At 48.1% G+C, this 24,218-nt stretch overlaps 1 protein-coding gene across 4 annotated transcripts in view; it reads right to left on the bottom strand.

Moving 5' to 3' along the window:
- Window positions 1–22,759, bottom strand: part of LOC135912451 (COMM domain-containing protein 8-like) — a 211,299-nt gene extending 188,540 nt beyond the window's left edge. For 2 of the 4 annotated variants that reach the window (XM_065444892.1, XM_065444893.2), the window contains exons 1-2: window positions 22,459–22,759; window positions 15,763–15,906 (exon numbers count right to left, since the gene is read on the bottom strand). In XM_065444892.1, the coding sequence (XP_065300964.1) occupies window positions 15,763–15,906; window positions 22,459–22,527 (213 nt within the window). In that variant the 5' untranslated portion in view covers window positions 22,528–22,759. The remainder of the gene's footprint in view (window positions 1–15,762; window positions 15,907–22,458) is intronic. The other 2 variants (XM_065444894.2, XM_065444895.1) reach the window with 2 other exon arrangements.
- Window positions 22,760–24,218: the final 1,459 nt, after the last annotated feature.

Here is a 24,218-nt window from a genome sequence, read left to right as displayed (position 1 = left end):
GGTACCAAAGGTAAGTATAACGTGTTTCGTCGGGATTTGTTCGTCGATTCTTCGGAGAGTTATTCTTTGAACCTTGATTACATTTTGTTCTTGGAAACCTCCCAGGAGTTCTTCATCGCTCAGGTTTAGGAAATCTTCTTCTGATATTACGCCTCTGCTTGTGTTAAGCGAACGGTGTTCTGAGATTGTGACTTTGATGTCTCCGACACAGGTGAGATCAGCGAGCTTTTCAACTTGATCTTTGGTTTTGAGTTCAAGGAGGAGTTCCCCACTTGACATCTTTGAAGCTTTGCATTGTTTTTCGATTTTTTCTGTTAGGCATTTTGCTATTAGGAATGGGGATAGTTTTCTCATTGGCAGAGATCCTTCACTGTAGATCACATGGTAGCGTGGGAACGTTTCTGCGTTGGTTTTCAAAGTGAAATCGAAGATTGCTTCGGTGCGCCCTCTTTTGTAAGGACGATCTGCAAGGGGGGGAATGCATTTGCCATGTATTCTTAGAATATTCAGCGGCGATGGTAGCCACCCACCACCGAGCCCAACAAGGGGACGCTACGAGGTTACGAACATACCTGTAGACGTCAGCTATACAACGCCGCTATAACCTAATACAGTCGAACCTCGATATATCGAACAGCGCGGTGATCGCAAAATAGTTCGATATAGCCAGAATTCGATATATAAAATCACGTAGAAAACACGTCAAAAACTAGCACAAATCAATCAATGAACCAATCGTGGCGCGATACTCGCATGAAGCTTCAAACAAAGTATTTATTTCGTTCGCTGAAAGTACTGAAGCAGCGTAGCCTGCTTCATATTGGCAACCGCGTGCTTGACCACGGCGTCCTCAACATAGTCCAAACGGTCCACAAGAGACGATCCAGTGCCTTCTATTGCGCCGCAGTTGCGGCGTACAAGGGCCAAAGCAGCTACAGCCTCAGTTGCAGTCGGGAACAGGGCAACATCAGCGCTTGCTGGATCAGCCTCGGCAGCGTCTTCGTTTGGCCGCTCAGCAGTCACTTCTGCCGCGATCTCCACGTCTGTTGACTCCGCCACTGTTCCGGTGCTGTCGTCACCGCCAACGAAGTCCTCAATGCACATGCTGTGTGGCTCAGCACCGACAAGCTCCAACTGGCTCCACGGCCGCCTCGAACACGCGCGCACGGCGGGGGCGCGGGCACGTGTGATTGAGGCGGCCGGGCTGGCTTACGGCAGGGGAGCGCGCGCTTTAGAGAAGCGCGCGAAGCGCGCGCGAGACCGGCCGTGGCTGGCTCCAAGCCGCCGCGTGTGTACGCTGCTACGTTCAAATGGCGCCCTCGGCGCAACCGATGTGGGAGCTGTCGTACGCAGCAGTCTGGAACGCCCATCGCGCCGCCGCTATCTTCGAGAGTGTTGCGGGAAAGCTCGCCTCCTGTCAACAGAGCGCACTTGGTCTGGGGCGGCGGAGTTCGATATATCCATTTTACATCCGGCCCCATTCGAAATAAAACATTAAAAATGCATGCGATTTTCCACGTGATATAGAAAGTGTTCGATATACGCAATAATTCGATATATCCGTGTTCGATATATCGAGGTTTGACTGTATATGTACCCAAGGCTGGGCAGATACACACAGTTAACCCTTGCTGCCTGGAAAATGAGAAGAAAATTGAAGTGAGTAGAAGACAGGAAAGATTCAAAGTGAGAGAGAAAGACGAAGAGTGGAGAGGGGGACAGGAAAAGGCAACTACCGATTTCCCCCGGGTGAGTCAGTCCGGGGGTGCTGTCTACGTGAAGCCGAGACCAAAGAGGTGTGTTGCCGCCGCCGGGGGGCCGTAAAGGTCCAAACACCCGGCATTGGCTCTACCTCCAGGATCCCCTTTTCCCCGGACACGGCTAAGCCGCGCACGGCTACACACGGGAGGGTCCAACCCTCGTGTACTCGGGTACGTGGTGTCGCAACACACCAAACGCCTGCTGACGCAGACGCCCCTGCGGGGCCGGTCATGTACTAATTGTGGCCATGTTGTCCCTGCAAACTTCTTAATCTCATCCGCCCACCTAATTTTCTGCCGCCCTCTGCTACGCTTCCCTTCTCTTGGAATCCATTCGGTAACTCTTAATGACCATCGGTTATCTTCCCTCCACATTACGTGTCCTGCCCACGCCCATTTTTTTTTCTTGATTTCAACTAAGATATCATTAACTCGCGTTTGTTCTCTCACCCAATCTGCCCTTTTCTTATCCCTTAACGTTACACCTATCATTCTTCGTTCCATAGCTCGTTGCGTTGTCCTCCCACTTCACTGAACTTATATGGTGCAGCAGATTTTGACAGTGCTCCACAGGCCAACACCCGTTCGACTTCACCACCAGCGAGAGTGAACCAGTGTAGAGTGTTGGAACAGCTAAAGACCCAGTTAAAGTGTCGCGACGGTAAGCTCCACAGAAAACCCAGGTTCAACTGTACATCACGGGTCAATTTGCGTGTTAAGTGCATTCCAACCAGATGTTTCTATAGTTGCACGCATGCTAAGGCATATACCGTATTTACTCGCATATAACCCGCACCAAAAATTGAAAAAATGTGTTTAAAAAGTGGGGGTGCGGGTAATACGCGAATATTCCGGAGAAGGGGGGCTCGGCGGGTCGGCTTCACGGCAACGCGCGGCCTGCCGTGCAGAGTCCGCATCCCCATCGACATCAACGTGTGTTGCAGTGCATATTAATATTGCACCAACCTTTTGACCACCGAAGGCCAGTATGGACTGAAAGAAGACCACGTGGAAGCGGAGACCATGGAGCATATCGTTTTGCGGTGCAGAACACTTCGTCCGGACATTGCCGAAGACGCGGCGATAGATATAGAGGGTGCCCTGGGATTTGCAGGGGAGGACGGACGTGTGGATGAGAGAAGGGTAGTGGTGACAAAGAGTAGGTTGGAAGATTGGTGCAAAAGGGGCTAGGGACGAGTGAGTCTATAAAAGAGGGACAAATTACAGTTCACAATACGAACAAAATTACGGGGGAAAAAAAAGGGGGGAATCCTAGGCTAGGGGGCGCAAGCCACCACCGTTACAAAGGGCTAAGCCACTATGATCCATCCATCCAGCCAACAAGAGGCCAACGCAGGTCACAGCCAGATCCACATCCATAGTCTGTTTAGTCCCACGCCAGCCACGCGTTTCGCATGCTTTGCATACGCTTTGTTCAGACGTTGATGGGCCTTGAGTAAGGTGCCGTTTCTTGTACGCCCAGTTTGCACAGTTCACCAGCCTTGTCTAGGCATCATGAGTGTGTCTCGGCGGCAATCATTCACGGCGAAGGAGAAACTCAGGATCGTCGCCACTGCTGAACAAATCGGCAACAGAGCTGCTGCGAGAAAGAACGATGTCGACGAATCTTGCATTCGCGACTGGCGGAAGAAAAAAGACTCTCTCGAAGCTGCGAACAAGGACAGGCGAGCGTTTCGCGGCCCGAAGACTGGCGCGTACCCTCACCTCGAGACGCAGCTTGCAAAATTCATCGAGGAGCAGAGGAGTCGTGGCCACGCTGTGTCTACAGAGATGGCGCAGATGCAAGCCCTGAAGCTGGCCCGGGAAATGCACATTCCACGCGAGTTTCATGCGAGCCGCGGATGGCTGCAGCGCTTTATGGCCAGGCATGGATTTTCGATGCGGCGGCGAACTACCATGTGCCAGCGGCTTCCCGACGCTTACGAGGAGAAGCTGCTCAACTTTCAACGTTACGTCATCGGACTGAGGAAAGAGCGCAACTACTTGCTATCTCAGCTGGGAAATGCTGACCAAACGCCAGTATATTTCGAGATGCCTATGGACACGACCCTGGAAAAAAAGGGCGCAAAATCTGTTAGTGTGCTGACTGGCGGCAACACCAAGCTGCGCTGCACAGTGATGTTGTGTGCTTTGGCCGACGGCACCAAACTGCGCCCGTATGTAATATTCAAGCGCAAGACTCTACCGAGTACACCACTTCCCCCAGGAATTGTTGTGCGAGTGGAAGATAACTCGTGGATGAACAGTGACCTCGTCATTGACTGGATTCAAGCAATCTGGGAAAAAAGACCAGGTGCCTTGTTGGCACGCCGTTCGATGCTGGTGCTGGATTCGTTCCGAGGCCACTGCACTGACGCGGTGAAAGCTCGCCTCGCTGACAACGGCACAGACCTTGTCGTAATACCTGGCGGCATGACTTCCATGCTCCAACCACTCGACGTGTGCATCAATAAGCCTTTCAAGGCTCACGTGAAGCGGCTATATGCCCAGTGGATGGCCGATGGCCTTTACGCCCTTACGCCGACGGGACGCGTGCGAAGGCCAGATATTGCACTGCTGTGCCAGTGGATCGTAGATGCATGGGGGATGATCCCGGCCGACATGGTACGCAAGAGTTTCAAGAAGTGTGCCATAAGCAACAGCCTAGATGGTACCGAAGATGATTACGTCTTTGAGAGCGGCGATGAAGCCTCAGACGGCAGCAGTGAGAGTGGCGACGATTGACAATTGAACGACAGCACTGACAACGTTGCGGCAGTCGTTTTCAAATATATTTGTTTTGAAAACTAAAATGGTGACTGTTTGCTCAGTTGTAACTTCCTAGTCCTCATTTTTTCAGGTAAGTGTGCGGGTTATACGCGAGGATATTTTTTTTTATTTCATGGGGTTCAAAGCTAGGGGTGCGGGTTATATGCAAGGGCGGGTTATACGCGAGTAAATACGGTACCCCTCTTGCAAAATTTTTGTACAACAGCCAGATACAGCAGTTACTTCAGATATCCTTTCAGTGAATTCTGCATTTCAGTGCAGTTCTTCTCATTCACGAGTGCGTTCTTACTCTGTGACAAGTGGGTCAGCCTCTGCATTTTTCGCTTATGCAGTATGACACCAGGTGTCACTACCTGGGCCTGCCTGTTTTAGTATGTTTAGGCCTATATGCGTTGGCGTGGCGTGGTGGCAGTTGTGTAAATGCGAGAGTGGACATGATTTATTGCAGGTTTTTTACACAGCTCGTAAAGTACCTCGAATGAATGTTCAATGTTTGGCCGTAAGGCAAGAAAATCCAGGACGATCACTTTTGCTCACTGACGTGCCCAGTCAAAATGCTCTGCTAGCAGTGTTGACTGCTTAGCATTTCCCAGGATCTGAGGATTCTGTTCAGGTACCAGTTCAACGTCTGGCTATGGTACCCAGCAAAAATGAACTCCTTGCTTTGCCTGATAGGTGCATAACTGAACCCAATGGTTCCATGCAGGCAGCTTCACAACAAATGACTCATGGGCCCAGTCGCCATGCTTCCTCTGAAACACCTAATGCTCATGTCTCTGAGCCTTGGTGCTCACATGCAGTTCTTCATACCGTATTTACACGATTGTAAGTCGACTCGAATGTAAGTCGACCCCCCCATATCGCGTGACCGAAAAAAAAAAAAATAAGAGTGCATACCCGAGGGCGCATTCGATAACGAAAATTTATTAGTAGCTGACATGGTCACTGGACTACTCGTCTTCACTAGTGCTGCCATCGTCATCGTTGCTGCGGTCCCACAGCGCGTCGTGGTCCAGCGAAATTTCAAATTTGGCAAACATCTTGCAGAACAGCAGCCCACGCCAAATGCACCTAACCACACGCAGCCGTCAGGGAGGCTCTTTTGACAGGTCCGGTTAGCGTAATTTCGCAGTCTTCTGCCGCCAGCCACTCGTTGTACTCACAGCGGAGCAGAACCTTAAAATTAAGGCGAAGGTCCGGGCTTGTTTCATGACCACGTCGCACTTCACTGGCAGGGACCGATCACGCATTTCAGCGACGTACGCCGCGAGCTTAGCATACAGCTCCGGAAAGCGTCCAGACTTCGGCACGTGGGAAATTTCTCACTTGCCGTCACAGGTGAAAATTTCGCTTCGCTGCAGTCGCCACTCTCGCACCACCCGTTTAGAAACATCGAAATTGCGGCCCGCTGCGCAGCGATTTGTTTCCGGCGTAAAGGATGGCAGCCCTCTTGAACGCTGCTGTGAACGAGTCCCGAACGATTAGTGGGCCTGGAGCACTCATGACTACTGGGGAAGCATAGAAGTAGCACGTAGCCGGCAGTCAAGTGGAACGCGTCTAGCCTTTTAACAGAAAAGAGAAACCCGCAAGCGCTGTCTGCTCTTCCATGAACTACCGATGCTCCCCGCAAGCGCCGCCGTTCTGAGGGTGCCGCCGCAAATGGGAACAGCGGCGCTTCCATCAACTATCGACACCCCCTCACCCATCATTGTTGCATGCACTGTAAAACTCTCAAAAATGTTGAAAAACCCTTCCGAAAAGCGAACAAACACGCGGGATAGCGAAAAGATACGGGTAGGGCCATAGAGGAACCATAAAATTGTAACTACATTGTAGCTCCCGTTGGTATCGTTTTTTTTGGCGGCGCCATGTTTTGGTTTCGATTGTAAGTCGACCCCTTAACTTCAGACTTTCAAATTTAAAGAAAGGGGTCGACTTACAATCGTGTAAATACGGTAAGTCTTCGCACCCAGTTGTGCCTGAAGAGCACGTCAGTGAATCTTCGGATTCTTTTGGATCCTGTTCTTCACCTTCAGAGTCGCCTGACCAGCATCAGTGTTCTAGGAAGCTCAAACATCAAGTCTTCATCTCTACCCCCAGTCTCGCCTCGTGAGTGCTTACCTGAGCAGCAAAACTCAAAAGCAATTTCGGAAACGCAACCTCATGCACCACGATTGCCTCTGTGATCAAAAAAGCAGCGCCAGAAACTGCACCACCTAAAAGATTTTATTTTATGATTATTGCAAGTGTTCATATTTTCTGTTATTGCATTTGTGTGACATACCGAGGCAGATATCCAGAGAAAAGACGGGGAATGCGGGAGATGGCAATTCAAGACGACGAGCAAAACGCGAACAAGGTGAATGCAGGAGCCAACGTTTCGACAAGTGGACTTGTCTTCTTCAAGGCGACATATGCTTTCCTCGCCACAGTATATATAGGTGGGTTCTTCTAAAGGGGAGGGGGTGTGAGGCGGGTGGCGCGGAAACGAGGGAAAGTGTGTTAGCGTGTCGAATTAGTAAAGGAACGCTGTGGACAAGGTCAAAGCCAGGACCCCCCTCCCCTCACCCGTCTGTCAACACACGCGCGTTAGCCGGCATGTCAAGGGCGTCTGACACGCCGGCTGAAAAAAAAAAAGGGAAGAAAAAGGAAAAGGGGGGGGGATACGCCAAGAAATCAAACTAAGTGTTGTTGCCTATAGCTTGAGGTTTAGCATAGCGAATAGATTTAAAAGCTCCCTTTGAAACGTTTATGCCTATTGGTTGCAATGTCTTGAACTTATGGATAAGGTATGATTCTCTGTATGAAGGCTCCGATAACCCATAACTCCATGTGAAGGCTCCGATAACCCGGATGACGCTTTAGTATCAGTGGGCTTTGTGTACTGCTGTACATGGTCGTGTGCTCAGTGTCGTTGGTGCTAGAGTGCGTCAATTGTGTGTCTCTGTGCCAATCGGACCATTTGCTTTGACAGCCTGCTAAGATGCCGCCTGCAGCCAAAAAGAGGAAATTTATGACACTGCAGGATAAGGCTGCAATTATTGCCCAAGCTGAAAAGGGCAGGAAGAAAATGGATATCGCCGAAGAATTTGGAATTGAGTGCAGTTAGATGTCGACGATTCTGAAAAACAAGGCCTCCATTCTCGGCGCGCTTGGAAATGGTGTGAGTGCGAAAAACAAAACGGTGAGCGCTGCGGCTTTTCCAGACGTTGACAAGGCGGTGTTTGCATGGTTTTGTGAACAGCGTGCCAACAAAGTGGCGCTGTCTGGCAGAGTTCTTCAGCAGAAAGCGCTGGACTTCGCATGCATTCTCGGGCACACTGATTTTAAGGCTAGCCCTGGCTGGTTGAGCCGTTTCAAAGCCCGCCACGGCATAGTGGCCAAAGTCATTTCCGGGGAGGCAGCAGCCGTCAACCCTTTGACAACGTCGTCGTGGCTGCTGACCAACAAAGAAGTATTGGACCAGTACAAGCCCTCGGACATTTACAACGCAGATGAGACGGCCTTATTCTACGAGATGCTGCCATCGAAGACCCTGGACTTAAAAGGCCAGAAATGCTGCGGGGGGAAACACAGCAAGCGGCGTGTAACAATTTTGTTGTGTACCAAATGGACGGCACAGATAAACGGCCACTGCTTGTAATCGGCAGAAGTAAGAAGCCCCGCTGCTTCAAGGGAAATCATCGGCTGCCCGTACAGTACACCACGAACCTGAAGGCATGGATGACCCGGGCCATATTTGGCAGCTGGCTCGAGGCCTTCGATACGGACATGCGGAAGGCAGGCAGATCAGTCTGCCTTTTTTTGGACAATTGCAGTGCCCATCATGTCGATGACGTGGAACTAGGAAATGTGCGCTTGGTTTTTTTTTCCACCGAACTGCACTTCCGTGCTGCAGCCGCTTGATCAAGGCGTCATTCGTAGCGTCAAGTGCACCTACAAGAAGAGGCTGATTCAGCGTCTGCTGCTGAACCTCCAGTTGAAGCGTTCCACCGTAGTGGACATGTTCATGGTGCTTGAGGTGATGGCCGCCGCATGGGTTGCGACGTCGCCAGCCGTGATAGCTAATTGTTTTAATCATGCCGGCTTTATTGCCACTTGGAAAGCATCATGCGCTGATCCAGTGGCAACGCAAGAAGATTCGCCTGAAGGTGCACTAGTTGACAGTGCTGACAGCGCAGTGCCGCCATCGCTGGCCCACGCATGGGATGAACTTTCTGCCGTGACAGATGGTGTTCCGGATGGCCTCAGCATCGATGAGTTCGTTCGTGTGGATGAAGGTGTTGTCGTCCATGAAGAGATGACTGATGAGGTCATCACATAAGTAGCGTTTGCCAAGGTGCAGACGACGCCGTCGACCACCAGGCATCAAATCAAGAGAGGACTGCGAACCCACGGGATGTGTTGAATGCCTTCGATGTAATTCGATCATTTTTCGGTGAGTATGATGACGACGTGGCAATGGACCACTTCTTGCAGTGCGAGTCGAGAGCAGTAAAATTGTTGCAAGGCAAGGCTCGATAAAGTAGGCTGACTAACTTTGGCAATAAATTTTTTTTTTTTTGCAAGCCAATTTCCTTCCCTGTCTTTTCTGCCTCAATTTCGCACTAACGAAATTCCCGCAAAAGCTAAATGTTTTGCTTTCCCCGGCGATATCGTTATTGCTGGTTTCGACTGTATACAGCAGTCATTGAATGTTCTAGACTAATCATTGGGACCCGCGGGCCTTCCACAAAGTTCTACACCATTCGCATCACGCGATGAAATCTGATAACACAAGATTCGGCGACAACAGACAGCAGATAGAAGCATCGATAACTTTCCAGAAACTTCGGATACATGCAGGCACATCCCGCGCTGTGTGATAACATTTGTTAGGCGGCGAAACGTGGTCGCCCGATAAAGATAAGTATATGTGCCAATACCCCCTTCTTAAAAACATAGACCCAATGCTGCAAACAAACGAAAGTAATAAAGAAAAGCACTCGGGCTTAAGGTGCACCATGTGGACCGCTTCAGATCGTGCGCGGCGCCGCTGTGAATGCGAATGCCGCCTGGCACGACCTCATAGTCCCTCGCGCCAATACGTCGGATGACCTTGTAGGGGCCGAAATAGCGTCGCAATAGTTTCTCACTCAGTCCTCGTCGGCGTATCGGGGTCCATACCCAAACACAGTCGCCGGGCTGGTACTCGATGAAGCGTCGTCAGAGGTTGTAGTGTCACCTGTCGGTACACTGTCACCTGTCGGTACACTGCTGGTTCTTTATCCGTAGGCGGGCGAGCTGTCGAGCTTCTTCGGCACGCTGGAGATAGGTAGCAACTTCTAGATTTTCCTCGTCAGTGACGTGCGGCAGCATGGCGTCGAGCGTCGTCGTCGAATTCCGGCCGTAAACCAGCTTAAATGGCATGATCTGTGTTGTTTCTTGCACCATCGTGTTGTAAGCAAATGTTACGTACAGCAGGACCGCATCCCACGTCTTGTGCTCGATGCCGACGTACATTGCTAGAATGTTGGCGAGGGTCTTGTTCAGGCGCTCCGTGAGACCATTTGTCTGAGGATGGTAGGCAGTTCTCCTCCTGTGGCTTGTCTGGCTGTATTGCAGAATGGCTTGGGTCAGCTCTGCTGTAAAAGCCGTTCCTCTATCGGTGATGAGGACTTCTGGAGCACCATGTCGCAGCAGGATGTTCTCGCCGAAAAATTTCGCCACTTTGACTGCACTACTTTCGATAGAGCTTTAATTTCAGCGAAGCGGGTGATATAGTCCGTCGCCACGACGATCCATTTATTTCCGGACGTTGATGTCGGATACGGTCCCAATAAGTCCATCCCGATCTGCTGAAAAGGTCGGTAAGGAGGCTTGATCCCGCTGGCCTTGTAGGTCGTGTCTTGCGTCGCTGACAGTCTCGACATGTCTTGACGTAACAGGCGCCATCGGCAGTTAGGCGCAGCCAGTAATACCATTCTTGTATCCTCGAGAGCGTCTGGGAGAAACAGAGGTGCCCAGCGGTCGGATCGTCTTATAGGGCGTGCGGTACTTCTGGACGCAGCGCTGACGAAACAAGAAGGTAGTTGGCGCGGACTGGTGAGAAGTTTTTCTTCAAGGGTACATTGTTTTGAAGTGCGAAGGAAGATAACCCGCGCTTAAATGCCCTAAGGACAACGTCGGTGTGCCCTTCCAAATATTTGACGAGGCCTTTTAGCTCCAGGCCTGCCCGTTGCTGTTCAGCGAAGTCTCCCGCGCTTATCATTCCAAGGAAGGTGTCGTCATTCTCGTCGTCTTGCAGCGGCGGGTCAATGGGGGCGCGTGATAGGCAATCGGCATCTGAGTGTTTTTGTCTGGACTTGTAGGTTACAGTTATGTCGTATTCTTGTAGTCTGAGGCTCCACCGTGCCAGTCGTCCTGAAGGGCCCTTCAAGTTAACTAGCCAACACAACGCGTGATGGTCGCTAACCACTTTGAATGGCCTCCCATATAGGTAAGGGCGGAATTTTGCTGTAGCCCAAATGATGGCGAGGCATTCCTTTTCAGTCGTAGAATAATTGCCTTCCACTTTTGACAGCGACCAGCTGGCATAAGATATCACCTGTTCATGTCTGTCTTTCCTCTGGACTAGGACGGCACCGAGGCCTAGGCTACTGGCGTCAGTGTGGATTTTGGTATCGGCATTCTTGTCGAAGTGTGCAAGTACCGGCGGCGACTGCATGCATCGTTTGAGTTCTTGAAATGCGTCGGCCTGCGGCGTTTCCCACTTGAACTCGACATCACATTTGGTTAGATGGGTTAGCAGCTCCGCGATGCGTGAAAAGTCCTTGACAAAGCGCCTGTAGTAGGCACACATGCCAAGGAATCTACGCACTGCCTTCTTGTCGGTTGGCTGCGGGAACTTTGCGATGGCAGCTGTCTTCTGCGAGTCGGGGCGGACTCCATATTTGCTGATGACGTGGCCTAGAAACAGAAGCTCGCCGTAAGCGAAGCGGCAACCGTGTCCATCACGCGCTGGAACGTTGCAGGCGCCAAGCACAGTACAAATGGTATAACCTTTAACTGGTAGAGGCCGTCCAGGGTGATCAAGGCGGTCTTTTCGTCGATCTCTTTCGTCGACCACAATAACAGGCTACATTTAAAGAACGGCGACAACGGCGAACACAGTCGGCGATCGTCAAAATCTGATCAGTGGGTCAAGCCCGTTAGCTTTTATACAGCAGTCGCCGAATCATCCAGGCTAATCGTTGGGACCCGTGTGCCTTCCACAAAGGTCTACACCATTCACGTCACACGATGAAATCTGATAACACAAGGTTCGGCAACAACAGGCAGCGGATAGAAGCATCGATAACTTTTCAGAAACTTCGGATACATGCAGGCGCATGCCGCGCTGTGCGATAACATTTGTTAGGCGGCGAAACGTGGTCGCCCGATAAAGATAAGTACATGTGTCAATACCCCCTTCTTAAAAACATAGACCCGATGCTGCAAACAAACAAAAGTAATAAAGAAAAGCACTCGTAGCAAAGAAAACAACAAAATAAGGAGTCGCTTCTCTTTAAACCTGTAGTTGTTTTAGCCAGGAGAACTGCTGTTTCTAACACTGTTTTCTAAAAGTTACACTTGATAAGGTGCCCATCTGCAACATGAAGCTACGTAAGAAAATTTTATTTCTATGGCGTCATTTTTCGCTTGCTTCTTGTTCATGGAATATTGATCAGGGACAATGTTCGATGAAAACAATATTAGAGTGAAATAAATCAGGTTTGTCACTGCAATGCGTGAACAATGACCAATGCACTTCTATTCACAACATATATGCAAGAGAAAATATGCCAAATATTCTAAATGCACTAATTGAAAAAGTGAAAATTGTCGACCGGAATAACTAATAGGAATAACATAAATAGGAGGCTGCTTTTGTAAACCACAAGACACGAGGCTGGCTGCTGCACTCAGCTGCTCACATTTGTGCCGCTTCCCTTTCAGTTTCTGAAGCAATACCTCCGAGACTGACGTCACCACCACACTTTGGTAACTAGCAGCACTGGTAGTGACGTCAGTCTCGGAGGTATTGCGTCAGAAACTGAAAGGGAAGCGGCACAAAAGTAACTGTATTACACAAAAGAAGAGGCCTGAAGTTGTGCTATATTGCCATAGAGTGGCTCACAATCTAAAGAATGTCACCACTAGATACCAAATTCCGGTAGAGTTTTCTACTCCTCAGAAACTGTCAATGTTGTGCAGCCGTATTTCTAAAGCAAGTAAAAAACCAGGTTGTGAAAAGAGCCACGCGAAGTTTGTAGATTGCAGCGTCGGTGTGGTTTATAAGATTGCCTTGTCATGTGGCAAAGTGTATGTAGGGCAGTCAGGCTGCTGTGTTAACGAGCGCCTTAGAGAACATGAGCGATCGATACCTATAGGCACAGGTTCACATTTGGCTCAGCATTGTAAAATATGCCAGTGCAAACCCATGTTTCGTGATACCACGATATTGAAAAAGAGCCGTGACACCACCGCCCGAGAGTTATTGGAAGCATTCTTCATTCCCTCACTGGGGTCACAGTGCATTAGTGTGCCTTCCTTAACCTTGTACAGTGCTATACAGCGAAAGCTCGTTAATTCGAACTTCAATAATTCGAATTTATGGATAATTCGAACTGTACGATTTGGTCCAGCCAAGCTCCACAGAAGTCTATGTATAAAAATTCCGTTTATTCGAACGCGAGAAGGTTCCCTCACGGATAATTCGAACTACGCTCGCCTGGCACACGGCCAGAGAAACGCGCCTACTGCCTACACACAAGGCTGTATTGCCTCCTAAACGGAGAGAACGGCGAGAAAAGGCAAAATCGGAAAAAAATCTAACCGACGCGGGGTCAGCCAGAAGGCAGTGGCGGCTGCCGCCTCTCCGTTCTACGTAACCTCCGAGACTTCTTGCCTGTTGCGATTCTCGGAGGCTTTGCAAATCTTGTACAGCTGCTAATGTTGTGCGGAGATGGCACGGCAAGCGCCAAAACACAGCGAATCAAGTACGTCGCAACTGCGCTTGCAATCAAGAACCAACGAATCAGGGCCTTCGCCACCTTCACATGTTCGGCGTCTTTGTCTCGGCAGTCTTCATCGGTTGTGTACCACTGTTTTCAGCTTAGGAGGTATCGGCCGTCGCGATTCATTGTGATGGTGTTAAGCCTCGGCTAACGTTCGTTTCGGTGGACATCGGTGGTGTGGCACAGTCGGACCCAGAGCTTCGACTTGAAGGTGGCGTGTGCCCGCGGCACACGCCATCACTTTCTGAAACGCCAAATTTCTGACATTCCCTACTGCTTCCAAATCGCAGTGTACTGTTGCTCTCCTTCACTTTCGTTAGTTCGAACTTTCGTTAATTCGAACTGAAGCGGCTTCCCCTTGCGGTTCGAATTAACGAGCTTTTACTGTATAAGGTTTTTTGGATTCTGTCGCATGAGCGCGCTCTTGCAATCGGATGTTGGTGGTTCCACCACATGGTGCTGACTGCGCATGTTCCTCTAGTTTCAGCTGTCTATAAAGGAGTGACGCAATAAAATGATGTCAGTTGAGAGTAGCGCCTTGTCCTGGTTGTCTTTCTTGTATCTGTTGTTTTGCGCTAAACAAAGTATTCATGGATAAAGCTCGGAATGTTGGTAGAAATATAAAGGGATGTTCCTCCAACCATATAGAGTCATTTCAAGCAGGCGAACAGCATATATGCTTTGAAATAAAGCGTTAAGGGCCCCCATAGAAGTGCCAGAAAAGTGAGTGAAAAAGTAGGCCCCCAGAACAGGTGCTGCCCCTTGCCACAGCGAGGGGCAGCACCTGTTCTGGGGGCCTACTTTAAAAAGTCACGCCAGGTGGCTGTGCAGCCATCGGATCACCTCTCCCTTGCAGAAGGATAGAAAGTTGGGTGAGTTGCTATGGTAACATATTCTTGGATTGTAGTGCGAAGTGACTCACAGACCAGAAGAAGACGGGACGAGCGCCAAGAATAGTGCTCGTCCCGTCTTCTAGTCTTCGCGCTACAATCCAAGAATATGTCACCTCTCACTCCTTCCACCGTGGTGTCTACGCAACTAGGTGCACCGCACTTTGCTCTCGTTGCTTAGTTCGTGTTGAAGTGAGAGGCCACACAAAGGTCAATTCGCTCCATGATTAGCTCGCACCTGCTAGCGCTGATAAAGAGTTTCCGCAGTGACTGCACAAGACGTGTTCATGTTTGCTTGCACGCACGTGATACAGTGCTTGTTAATTTAGTTAATAAGCAAATGTTTAAAAGCTTATATGGCCTATAAAACAACCATCCTTACTTTTCATTTGGCTTTCTACGAATTTGCTATTGCAATCGATACTTCGGGCAAAACTGCGACTTTTCTGGTTTATTGCAACTTAAGTGTATTGTGAGTTAATCTTTCTTTTTCCAAATGAGAGAAAGTTGTACTTCTGTATGGAAGAATGAGGTGCACGGTACTGTAAAGAACTTTCTTTTTTAGGTCATGGCAAACGGGTGCACGTTACAATTGAGGATGCTTAGAATAAAGCAAATCAGCATGTGCATGAGGGCCACAAGAAATTGTGTCAGGCAAAATAGCGTGCCCAGGTAGTTTTTGCATCTATCCAAATATTTCTGTGCTTTAGAAGTGCTCGGGAGTGGGATGCAAAACACGCTCAGGATGTCACCAATGGCTGCAGATTGGAAAGGCACGCTCCAACTGTGCAATGAAAATAATCCACAGCACAAAGCTTTGCGTCTTGTCCCTAATTTGCAGCGCTGTGCACAGGTGACTACAGTAACTGAGTTCGAAAGGCAAATGCGAGTTTATCATGCACACATGCAAGCAAGCCAGAAACGGATGCCAGGATGAGTTGAAAGTATTAGATGACGCGTGCAATTGACATATTTCTCTTGGTACAGTAAGTTCGTGGAAACAGAAACTTTTCAACAAGAACATTTATCAAATACAGTAAAGCACGAGAACTCAAGACACAACATTTAGGAATGGACAAAAGCCAAGCAGCGCTATGTCATTACTTTGCAGAGTAAATTCAGAGCCAAAAAGCATCAGTGCTTGTGGGGCCACCAGGAAGAAAACAGAAAAAATTAATGCCGGCAGTTAGTCAGGAGGCATTTAATAACTGCAAGGAGCTCTTGAGGGATTGCAACTGCCACAGTCCCCACGTCAAACCCAATGCCTACCATCACCGGCCTTACCTCATCAGGGTCAAGCCGGCCGAAAAAGTCCCTCCAGGCACTGGTGGACTGCCAGAATTCGGTAAGTGACCACACCTGGGAACAGTGGTGGAACGATGGCCCCCGCTGCTGGCCACACAGGCTGCTCACTATACAGTCCAGGTACTGGCAGAGATACAACAGAGCACTACAGAGGGGTGCAGCCAACCAGGGATGAACTTGAAATGCTGTGCTCATATTCCCATTTTGTCTTCTGCAGCAATGTTTTCTCATTAATTTTGAACTGATAAGTCTGTAAAAGTAGTAAATATATTTGCTTGCAGCATTGTGAACAAGGCTGATGAGTTTTAAGCAATTACATTATCACAGAGTTCTCACATCACCGTAATCTGCATGGAGACATATCTAGCCCTATATCATTACCAGACACTAAAACAGATGTCTCCACTGAGACACAAGAGCCACCGAGAGAATGCTTGCAGAGTGGTATACGCATAGGTGTGCGAAGGGTGCAACAACAGCGGGCACCCCTGTTGAGTAGTGCACCCTTTGAAGTCAATGCCAAAAGTCAACAATTGTGCTAAAGCGCAACTGCTTCTTGAGCCCCCACACAACCTTAAAGCTTAACACACATTTCTGTCGCATAGCTCTGCCATTACAATGGCACCACAGCCAAAATCATGTACGTTGCTGCATGTTGGGCTCTCCGAGTGCCAATGCCTCCGAAGTATGACAGTCAGAAATCTCATCTGTGCTCCGACACAAAGTTCGGCACCAAAATTGTGCAGCATCTTACTCAGTTTCATCACCGACTTATATAAGGTGAAGCATATTTTACGCTTCATATTTTGCAATCCTCTGTCCATACACTGCACTAGCTGGGTATGAAAGTATAGCCTGTGGTGAATTAAATGCACAGGTGACGAAAACTGATGTGTTAATGAAAGAAGGCATAAGCTTTGCTACAAGAAAAATAATTTATTACAAAAACTGTGTTCAAGTGATGACCATGGCAAAGGAGCCACATTTCAAGCCTTTTCCCACTGACACATGATATCAAATACAGTAAAACTAAACCTTACACATTCACATCATAATGCACATCCACCCGATGCAGCCAAGGGTGCTCAGACAAGTGTGAACCTGAGCCTCATACAGCTAGCCTCAGCATATAGTCTTTCTTACTAGCGAATATCAAAGAAATAAAACAATGTCACTCTCTGCCACATCCTGGTTTAAATGAATGAAATGCCCTGCATTTGAAATCAGAGCCATTTTAATCATACATTTCATTTTCATTGTGATTATAGTGCATTGTGCAGAGAATGTATTTTTACACGTGTGTTGTTTATTATTTGGTAGTTTGTTGTCTGCTGGCAAGGCAGCCTGGAACATGGGATTTTGTTTCAGGTGGTTTTGTGGCATGTTTGTAGACACACAATCATCAACATGATATCTGGACAAGAAGGTAGAAGTGGGCTAGTAGGTTAAACATTGACAGATTAAGAAACAGTGCAGTCAAGGAAGACTAAAGGAGCATGACAGCACAGGCTATCAGCTGTGCACAAGAAAAATGTGCACAAGAAAAATGGTGGGCAGCAATGCAGACCGCCAATGCAAAAAAAAATAAAAGAAAGAAAAGCAGTGAATTATCAGGCACCACATGAGGCAAGAGCTGTGACAGACTGGCCAGTATCCCAAACTGCGTCCCCCAAGCTATCTGAAGGCACTTGTCAACAATGCAAAAGAATTAAAATAAAACATAAAGGTGTTTAAAATATATAAAAAGAACTTTGCTGTTTCTATAAATCATTCAGTATTACTTTGTCGTGCTTACATGTCAGCCTAACTTTGCCCTGGAAAGAGCACATTATGGAAGATTGTGCTAAAGCACCCAGAACATTTGGCTATTTGTGTTGAGCCTTGCATCATTCCAAAATGAGCAAGTTATTCTGTATGGCCTTTGTTCGCCCAGACTTTGCTTAACACTCTGGTCCCCTCACCAAGGGTACCTCCGGTTTGGGCATAGAATAAATTCAAAACGAGGTTGCTAGTTTTTTATAATGCAACCATTCCAGTATTAGTAAACTTAAATAGAACTCCAGCCATTGCATATTCCGTCGCTCTTTTGGGCCTATTTATAAAGAGTGCCACGTAGATTCACGCTCCTGCACTCACACAATCGATTGAGCATTAAATGCATTTTTTTAAAGAAGCTTTGTTTTCGTCTGCAATGCCGTATGCCATTGCACTTTGTAGCAGTACCATCCAAATGCCATGATCTCCATCCCTGACCGTGTCATTTCTGTGAGCACGTGCGCAAACATTTTGTTATTGTGCAAGTTATGCATTCTCTTCAATTTGCCGCCCGACAGCATAGGGTGTGTGCACTGAAGCTCGGCTGCAGTGCCTCAGCGCAGGTTGCCCCATTCATAGTCGTTTCTCAGCAGACGTGTTCTGCCGGAGTCGCTGTGCAAAGGTATCTTGCTTGTCATATGTGGTTCTGCCTGGACACGAAAACTACGATTAAATGTTTCAATGCATGTGCTGTGTGAACTTGCCATATAACGAACTGGGTGGCATAGGTGTGAGCTTCGCCTGAATACGTAAATAGATCTCCAAGTATGGGCTTGTGTGACAGGATACATTAGCGGTGCATGGTGTGGTTCCCAAGCTTGTTCTAGCAGGTCAAGAAACCAGCACAACTATGTCAGCATTGGATGTCAGCATTGGATGTCAGAATTCGAGGGCGGTTTTCTATGACATGCTTACATAGCCAAATGTGTGAACAAGCATCTGAATTTATGGGCGAACAGTATATTGAACGCTGTTGGACTTCAACAACAGCCCGTATTCCTGCTGCAACTCTTTCCTAAATGCACAAAGGTACCCTTTACAATGGTAAGATGAACAGCATATCACCACGGTATTCCACAGGCTGATGTAAAAGCACAATCGCATGTCAATGGTTTTCCCAGCATTCATGGCAATGTGCAGGCCTGACTGCGACGATCAAGCTGGGCATGTGGCTTATTGCTATTCGTTCCCTCGTCGATCAGACGATTCTGGACTAGAAAATGGCACTGAAAAATGGCATGCTAGCTAATAAGACTAACTTTTTTACGTTTTCGAACGACGACATTGTCACCATAAAGAAGTTTCACCTTCTGTGATTAGGAATGTGATTGAACTCTCAAAGTTACGTGCTTGAATGGTTGCGATTGCAATATTTTGAATAGACTGCAGCTCAGCATCGCACTCCGTTGACATTTCACGCCCAGCGGACTACATTGATTTCACATTCTTAAAGGGCCATGCACCAGACACAGCTGCTCGCAGACAACTTGATTACAAAAAGGCCACAACAATGCGTCAACACACCGCTCATTTATTCGACTCAGTGGTGAAGCGAGGGCTACTTCCCGCTGACAGCATAAGCTTTGCAAACTCATGGCTGCTTACACAGTAGGGTGCATGAGTTTTGAGTTGGGCTGACTAAAAGCAGAGCTAAAACTCATCTTTCCTCCACTGTAAAAGCTACCCTTCTCCATTTTGGAAGAAGATAATGCAGGCATTCATTCATGCTGAAGCCTGACGGAGTTCAATGTAGGCACACAATACCTGTACGGCTGGAATTGCAGATGCCTGTTCACACATTCAGCTCCGTAAACACATCGTAGGAACCCACCCTTCAATGCTGACATTGTTGTGCTTGTTTCTTGACCTGTTCTATCAAGCGCATGAACCACACCATGCACTGCTAATGCTTCCTGACAAGCAAGCGTATACTCAGAGATCGATTGACATATTTAGGGGAAGCTCACACCTACACCACAAAGCTCACTATATTGTACGTTCACACAGCACAATCAGTGAAGCATTTAATAAGAGTTTTCTTGTAGAGGCAGAACCACATGCAATAAAACAAGATACCTTTGCACACTAACACAGGGCAGAACACGTCTGCTGAGGGGCAACCACAAATGTGGCAACCCTCTGATAGTGAAATGTGGCTGGGCCCTTGGCATCAGGGGGAGGGGGCAAATCGAATATGCCCTAGCCAAGAATTAAACAGGAAAAAACAATTCCACAAACGCACACACAGGCACTGCGGTGCTTTTCCGCCGTTAGCGTATGCGTCGCCACAGTTCCACCACATAAGGTCCGTTCGATTTACCTTGCACTGCGTGAACTAGTTCCTGGCAGTTCAGAAAAAGTGTCACACTCATGCAGCGCCAGTTCAGCAGTGCAGGCATTGCGCGACACTAGCGCCAAACTGAAACGAATGCTGAGGTGCAGGTAGTGCAGGCCTTCTGCTGGTTTTGGCGCTTCGCCAGCTGCACGTCGACTTTTGTTCATGGATTGATCCAGCCTGCCCGCGGTTAGGCTAAAGTGTATTGAAGGGTGTACAGGCTGGTTGATATATGGTGGAAACCGCTATGAATTGCGGCGCATCATCTGCAGCCATCGTTCAAACAGTTATTGAGCTGATGGACTCGGACAGTGAAGACGAGGATTTCGACGATGTTGTCACAATTCTAGCGCTGAAGCTAACTAGGTTGCAACGCAATAGAATCCCTAAGTACTGTGAAGAAGTCGTGAGTCGCTACTTTGATTTTGAATTTAAAAGACTTTTCCACCTATCGCATGGTTCCCAAACACGCCTATCGCCAAACACGGTTCCCATCTTCATTGACGATCGGCGTCAGCTTCGTTGCCACGCCGTCTATTGCAACGCAAATGCTGCCGTCGTCTGCTGCCATGGCTGTAGCGCTTGTGCACGACCGGCACCACCTCTCAACACGGTGCAGGGTCTGCCTGAACTAGCCCTGCACAACGCCTGCACTTGTTTAAAACGAACGCCGTAGTTCAGAGGGCGCCACGTTGCACTCCCAAAACGAATGGCCGAGTGTGGCACTACATGAACTAGTTCAGGTAGTGCAGATAAATCGAACGGACCTATAGTCCTATCACTGTGCCACGCGCCACCACTGTCCAAGCCCCGCTCTGGTGATGCGGACTGTCGTGTGCTTCGCTGCACCAGCCGCCTCACCTCTTTCGTGCTGTCGCGCTGAGCCAATGGGATCCGCAAACTCCAGTGCCTGTATGGTGCCCGCTTGTTGGTGTGGACAGGCACAGTGCACTCGGCACAAGCACTGCCACATTCAAGCTTATGTGCATACACAGTTTCTCACTACATTGCCTGGAGGGAAACCTGGCGCTGCTGCACTGTGGTATGCATGGAAATGATGGCATACCGTGACATCAGATTGGCACCATTTTCAGAGGGCCAAGACGCCTTGAAGATGCATCTGGCTAGCACCATTCTGTCCGTCAGAATGATTCACTTCCTACTGAAATAGCATGCAAAAAGCTCTTTTAGCTTTATTATAACACAAAAACATGCTTTGTTTAATTGAGAGGAGTTGTTATTGGATGTACAATTACAGCAAGTGCCAGCAGGCCGCTGAAGTTGCAGGACAGACAGCAAAATTCACATTCGCTCTGGAACAGTTTTTCGTCTGTTCTTGCTTTTCTTCGCTTGGTTATGCATCGTAGGTGAATAAACTTCATTGGAAGATGTAATATGGGTGAATGAAAACCTTTTATAAGGATTTCACTTTAAGAACCCATTATTTGTGCAGCCATATCCACGTTTTTAGACAAAGCCTCTCACAACATCAGCCAACACAAGCCTCGCAGTCACATATACTGTCATTCCCATTACGGCATAGCGCCACTTAGGAACTCCTATAGACGGTAGCGACAGATTCACCTCAAGCTGTCATAGTGTGAAACTCTATGCATACAACATAGAGTTTCATACAATAATTACTAGACGGAACTCTGGCACTGGGATCGTTCAGCCACAATGGGTTTGTCTGATCTTGGTAGTTGTGGACTGAGACATTCTTGTGGCGTTGTATATTACGCTTTGTCCCTTTTCATTGTCGTAAATTTCCAAGCCATCTACTTGTTTTCTAAGTGCAGAATACTCTGCGAACACTCACAATCGCCACTAATTGCAGCGGCTCAACCTGTTGAGGTGGCCATACAGAAACGCGCCAAGCGTCTGAAGACGCTGGCTTGACCGCGAGAAATTCATACGGGCGTTCTACGCCGCTTGTCGAAGCTTGCGTCCGTGGCGCAATGGTATTGAAAACCGGTGGCTACACAACCCCTCTCATTTCTACGTCTCGTGGCTATTTATTCGGCACTGAATTACATACTCGCGCAAATTAAAGATCACTGCGTCTGCTCGTCATAACGATATGCAAGAGCTCTGATATCAGACAATTTCCCGTCACTGCACAACAATGACAGCCATGATGCGAAGCCCAAGCAGAGCAATACAACACAAGTTGAGTGCCGGGCGACTATGCGCGCGCAAGCTGGGCGACACTGCTTATTTCCAATCGCTTTCAAGTGCAACGGTCACCTTGGATATTTTCTCAATCACACAGAAGCCAACAACCGCCCAGCATCAAAATACTGCCGAGGAGCACGCATTGTGGGGCTCGCGCCCAGTCCACTTCTACTGTTGCACCCTTGTCACAAGATGAACTAACTCTACTGCACAACACACGGCGACTCGCCATCAGCTGGCCTACGACAGCTCCAGCGAAAACGCCTACGGCGCTAGGCTCGTAGACACTCAGTAGTTTATAGTATTCAGTGTAATTTGAGTTCATTCAAGAAGAAACAAGTCAAACTCACTTTTTCAGCTCTTTCAGCAGGGAATTTTGACAGCAAGCTTAACCAAGGAGTATTTGTGGCCGCCGCCATCTTTGCTAATACTAGAGTGTACTATCACTACAGCTAGTACACTGTACTGTCACTATGTATACTAGTGACTTCTACTAACTACTACTATTATAGTACTAGAAATTTAGAATACGGTTGAGTGGGGCTAGCGGTTGAGGCAAAGAACGTTGGCTGGGGCGGCCACAGAGTTTCTCACAATATAACCATAGATAAACATATAACTTGGAGGGAAATCTGGCGCTGTTGCGCTGTGCTATGCATGGGAATGCCGGTATATTGTGACTTCGTGATAATTTTACTGTTTTATTTTCCACAACAAGCATAGAGTTTCACATTAGAATTCATTTTGAAACCCTATGAAAACAAGAAACCAAAAATATTAACTACTAATTTCAAGAAACTGTAGCATGAAAATTATTATTAACTATTAGAATTCATTTAATATCTCAATTTCAGTACAAAAAAATCCTATTTACGTATTTATTCTTTTTTGACCCACTGCCGCCCGATTCATGGCCAATCCCACGTAGTGGGCATGGTGGGCACCATAGAGTTTCTCACTATAACACCTAGAGGGTAATCTGGCGTAAAACTCTACGTCTGGCGCCACCGTTTATGCGAGTTTCTTAAGGGGGATAATGTCCTAGTGGCGCGAGCAAGAGGGAGAGGCAAGTTGAAGCAAACGTCAGTAGCCGGCGCCGGTGGCGCTGCTGCGCCTTTTTCTAGCTGCCGGTGCGCGTTCGGGCTGGCTCAGAGACGCTCTGCGGCTGTTTGCTCCGTGTGTTTTCCGAGCCATGTTACGTTCAACGTAGTCATTCTGGCAAAAAACAGTGGATGTTTTGAAAAAGAAGGCGTCTCTCTGCATGTACTGCACCACAGGAGGCACGACGCCAAAAATAAAGACGGACTCCCATTGCTACGCTCTGGGCTGCCACAGTGGTTATCCGGGAATATTGATGCAGCAGAAGCAGTGATTCTGAAAGCACTGCCAGACCATTCTCCTTGCACTATAGCATCCAGTGACAGCCGCCCAATTTTTTTATATCGCTGGTTATGTGGCGAGAAAGTGTATTTTAAAGACGGGCTGCGAAGCCTGCCTGAACTCGATACTGATCACCAAAGAGGCAGCAGGAATTGAGGCTTGCAGAGTTTACCCATATGAAAGACAACGGTGTTTTGTTATATCCTGCCTCCCCTCTGAACCAGTTTGTGGTCAACTTGAAGAAAGACTTCAGAGCTTGTTTTAGTCTTCTTGAGTTGCACGCAGAGAGTGTTTTAGATCGATATTAAAGCAAGGCGGCAGCATGAACTTGGCTGCCGTGATCACTGCGAATCTATGAAAGCAGAACTCACTACTTTCTACACAACAACCAGGCTACATTTCTTCACAAAGATCGTGAATAAGTAATGAAAGAAGGCGCCAGGCATCAAAATATATTAAGCTCAGTCGATGTACCTAGAACTCCATGCTACAATTAATTGAGGTGCTTCTGTTGTGTTTTAACAGTAATAGTTACTTATACTGGTGATTAGATACTCGGTGTCTAGGGAAGGTGCACTTTAGAGTTCCTTTATAGCTGTGCCATTTTCTTTGTGAATAAACAAAAAAAACTGGCTGTGGCTTAGCTAAGGTTAAGCCCAGGATGCGAAGCATACTAGCCTTTATTTTAACGCGACAGCGTTAAGGAGCTCGTGTCGCAGAAAAGCCGGTG

This window comes from Dermacentor albipictus, chromosome 1 (genome assembly GCF_038994185.2).
Source record: "Dermacentor albipictus isolate Rhodes 1998 colony chromosome 1, USDA_Dalb.pri_finalv2, whole genome shotgun sequence".
Taxonomy (NCBI): domain Eukaryota; kingdom Metazoa; phylum Arthropoda; class Arachnida; order Ixodida; family Ixodidae; genus Dermacentor; species Dermacentor albipictus.
Note: the sequence above shows the minus strand (reverse complement) of the source record. Positions and strands in the feature narration are given on the sequence as shown.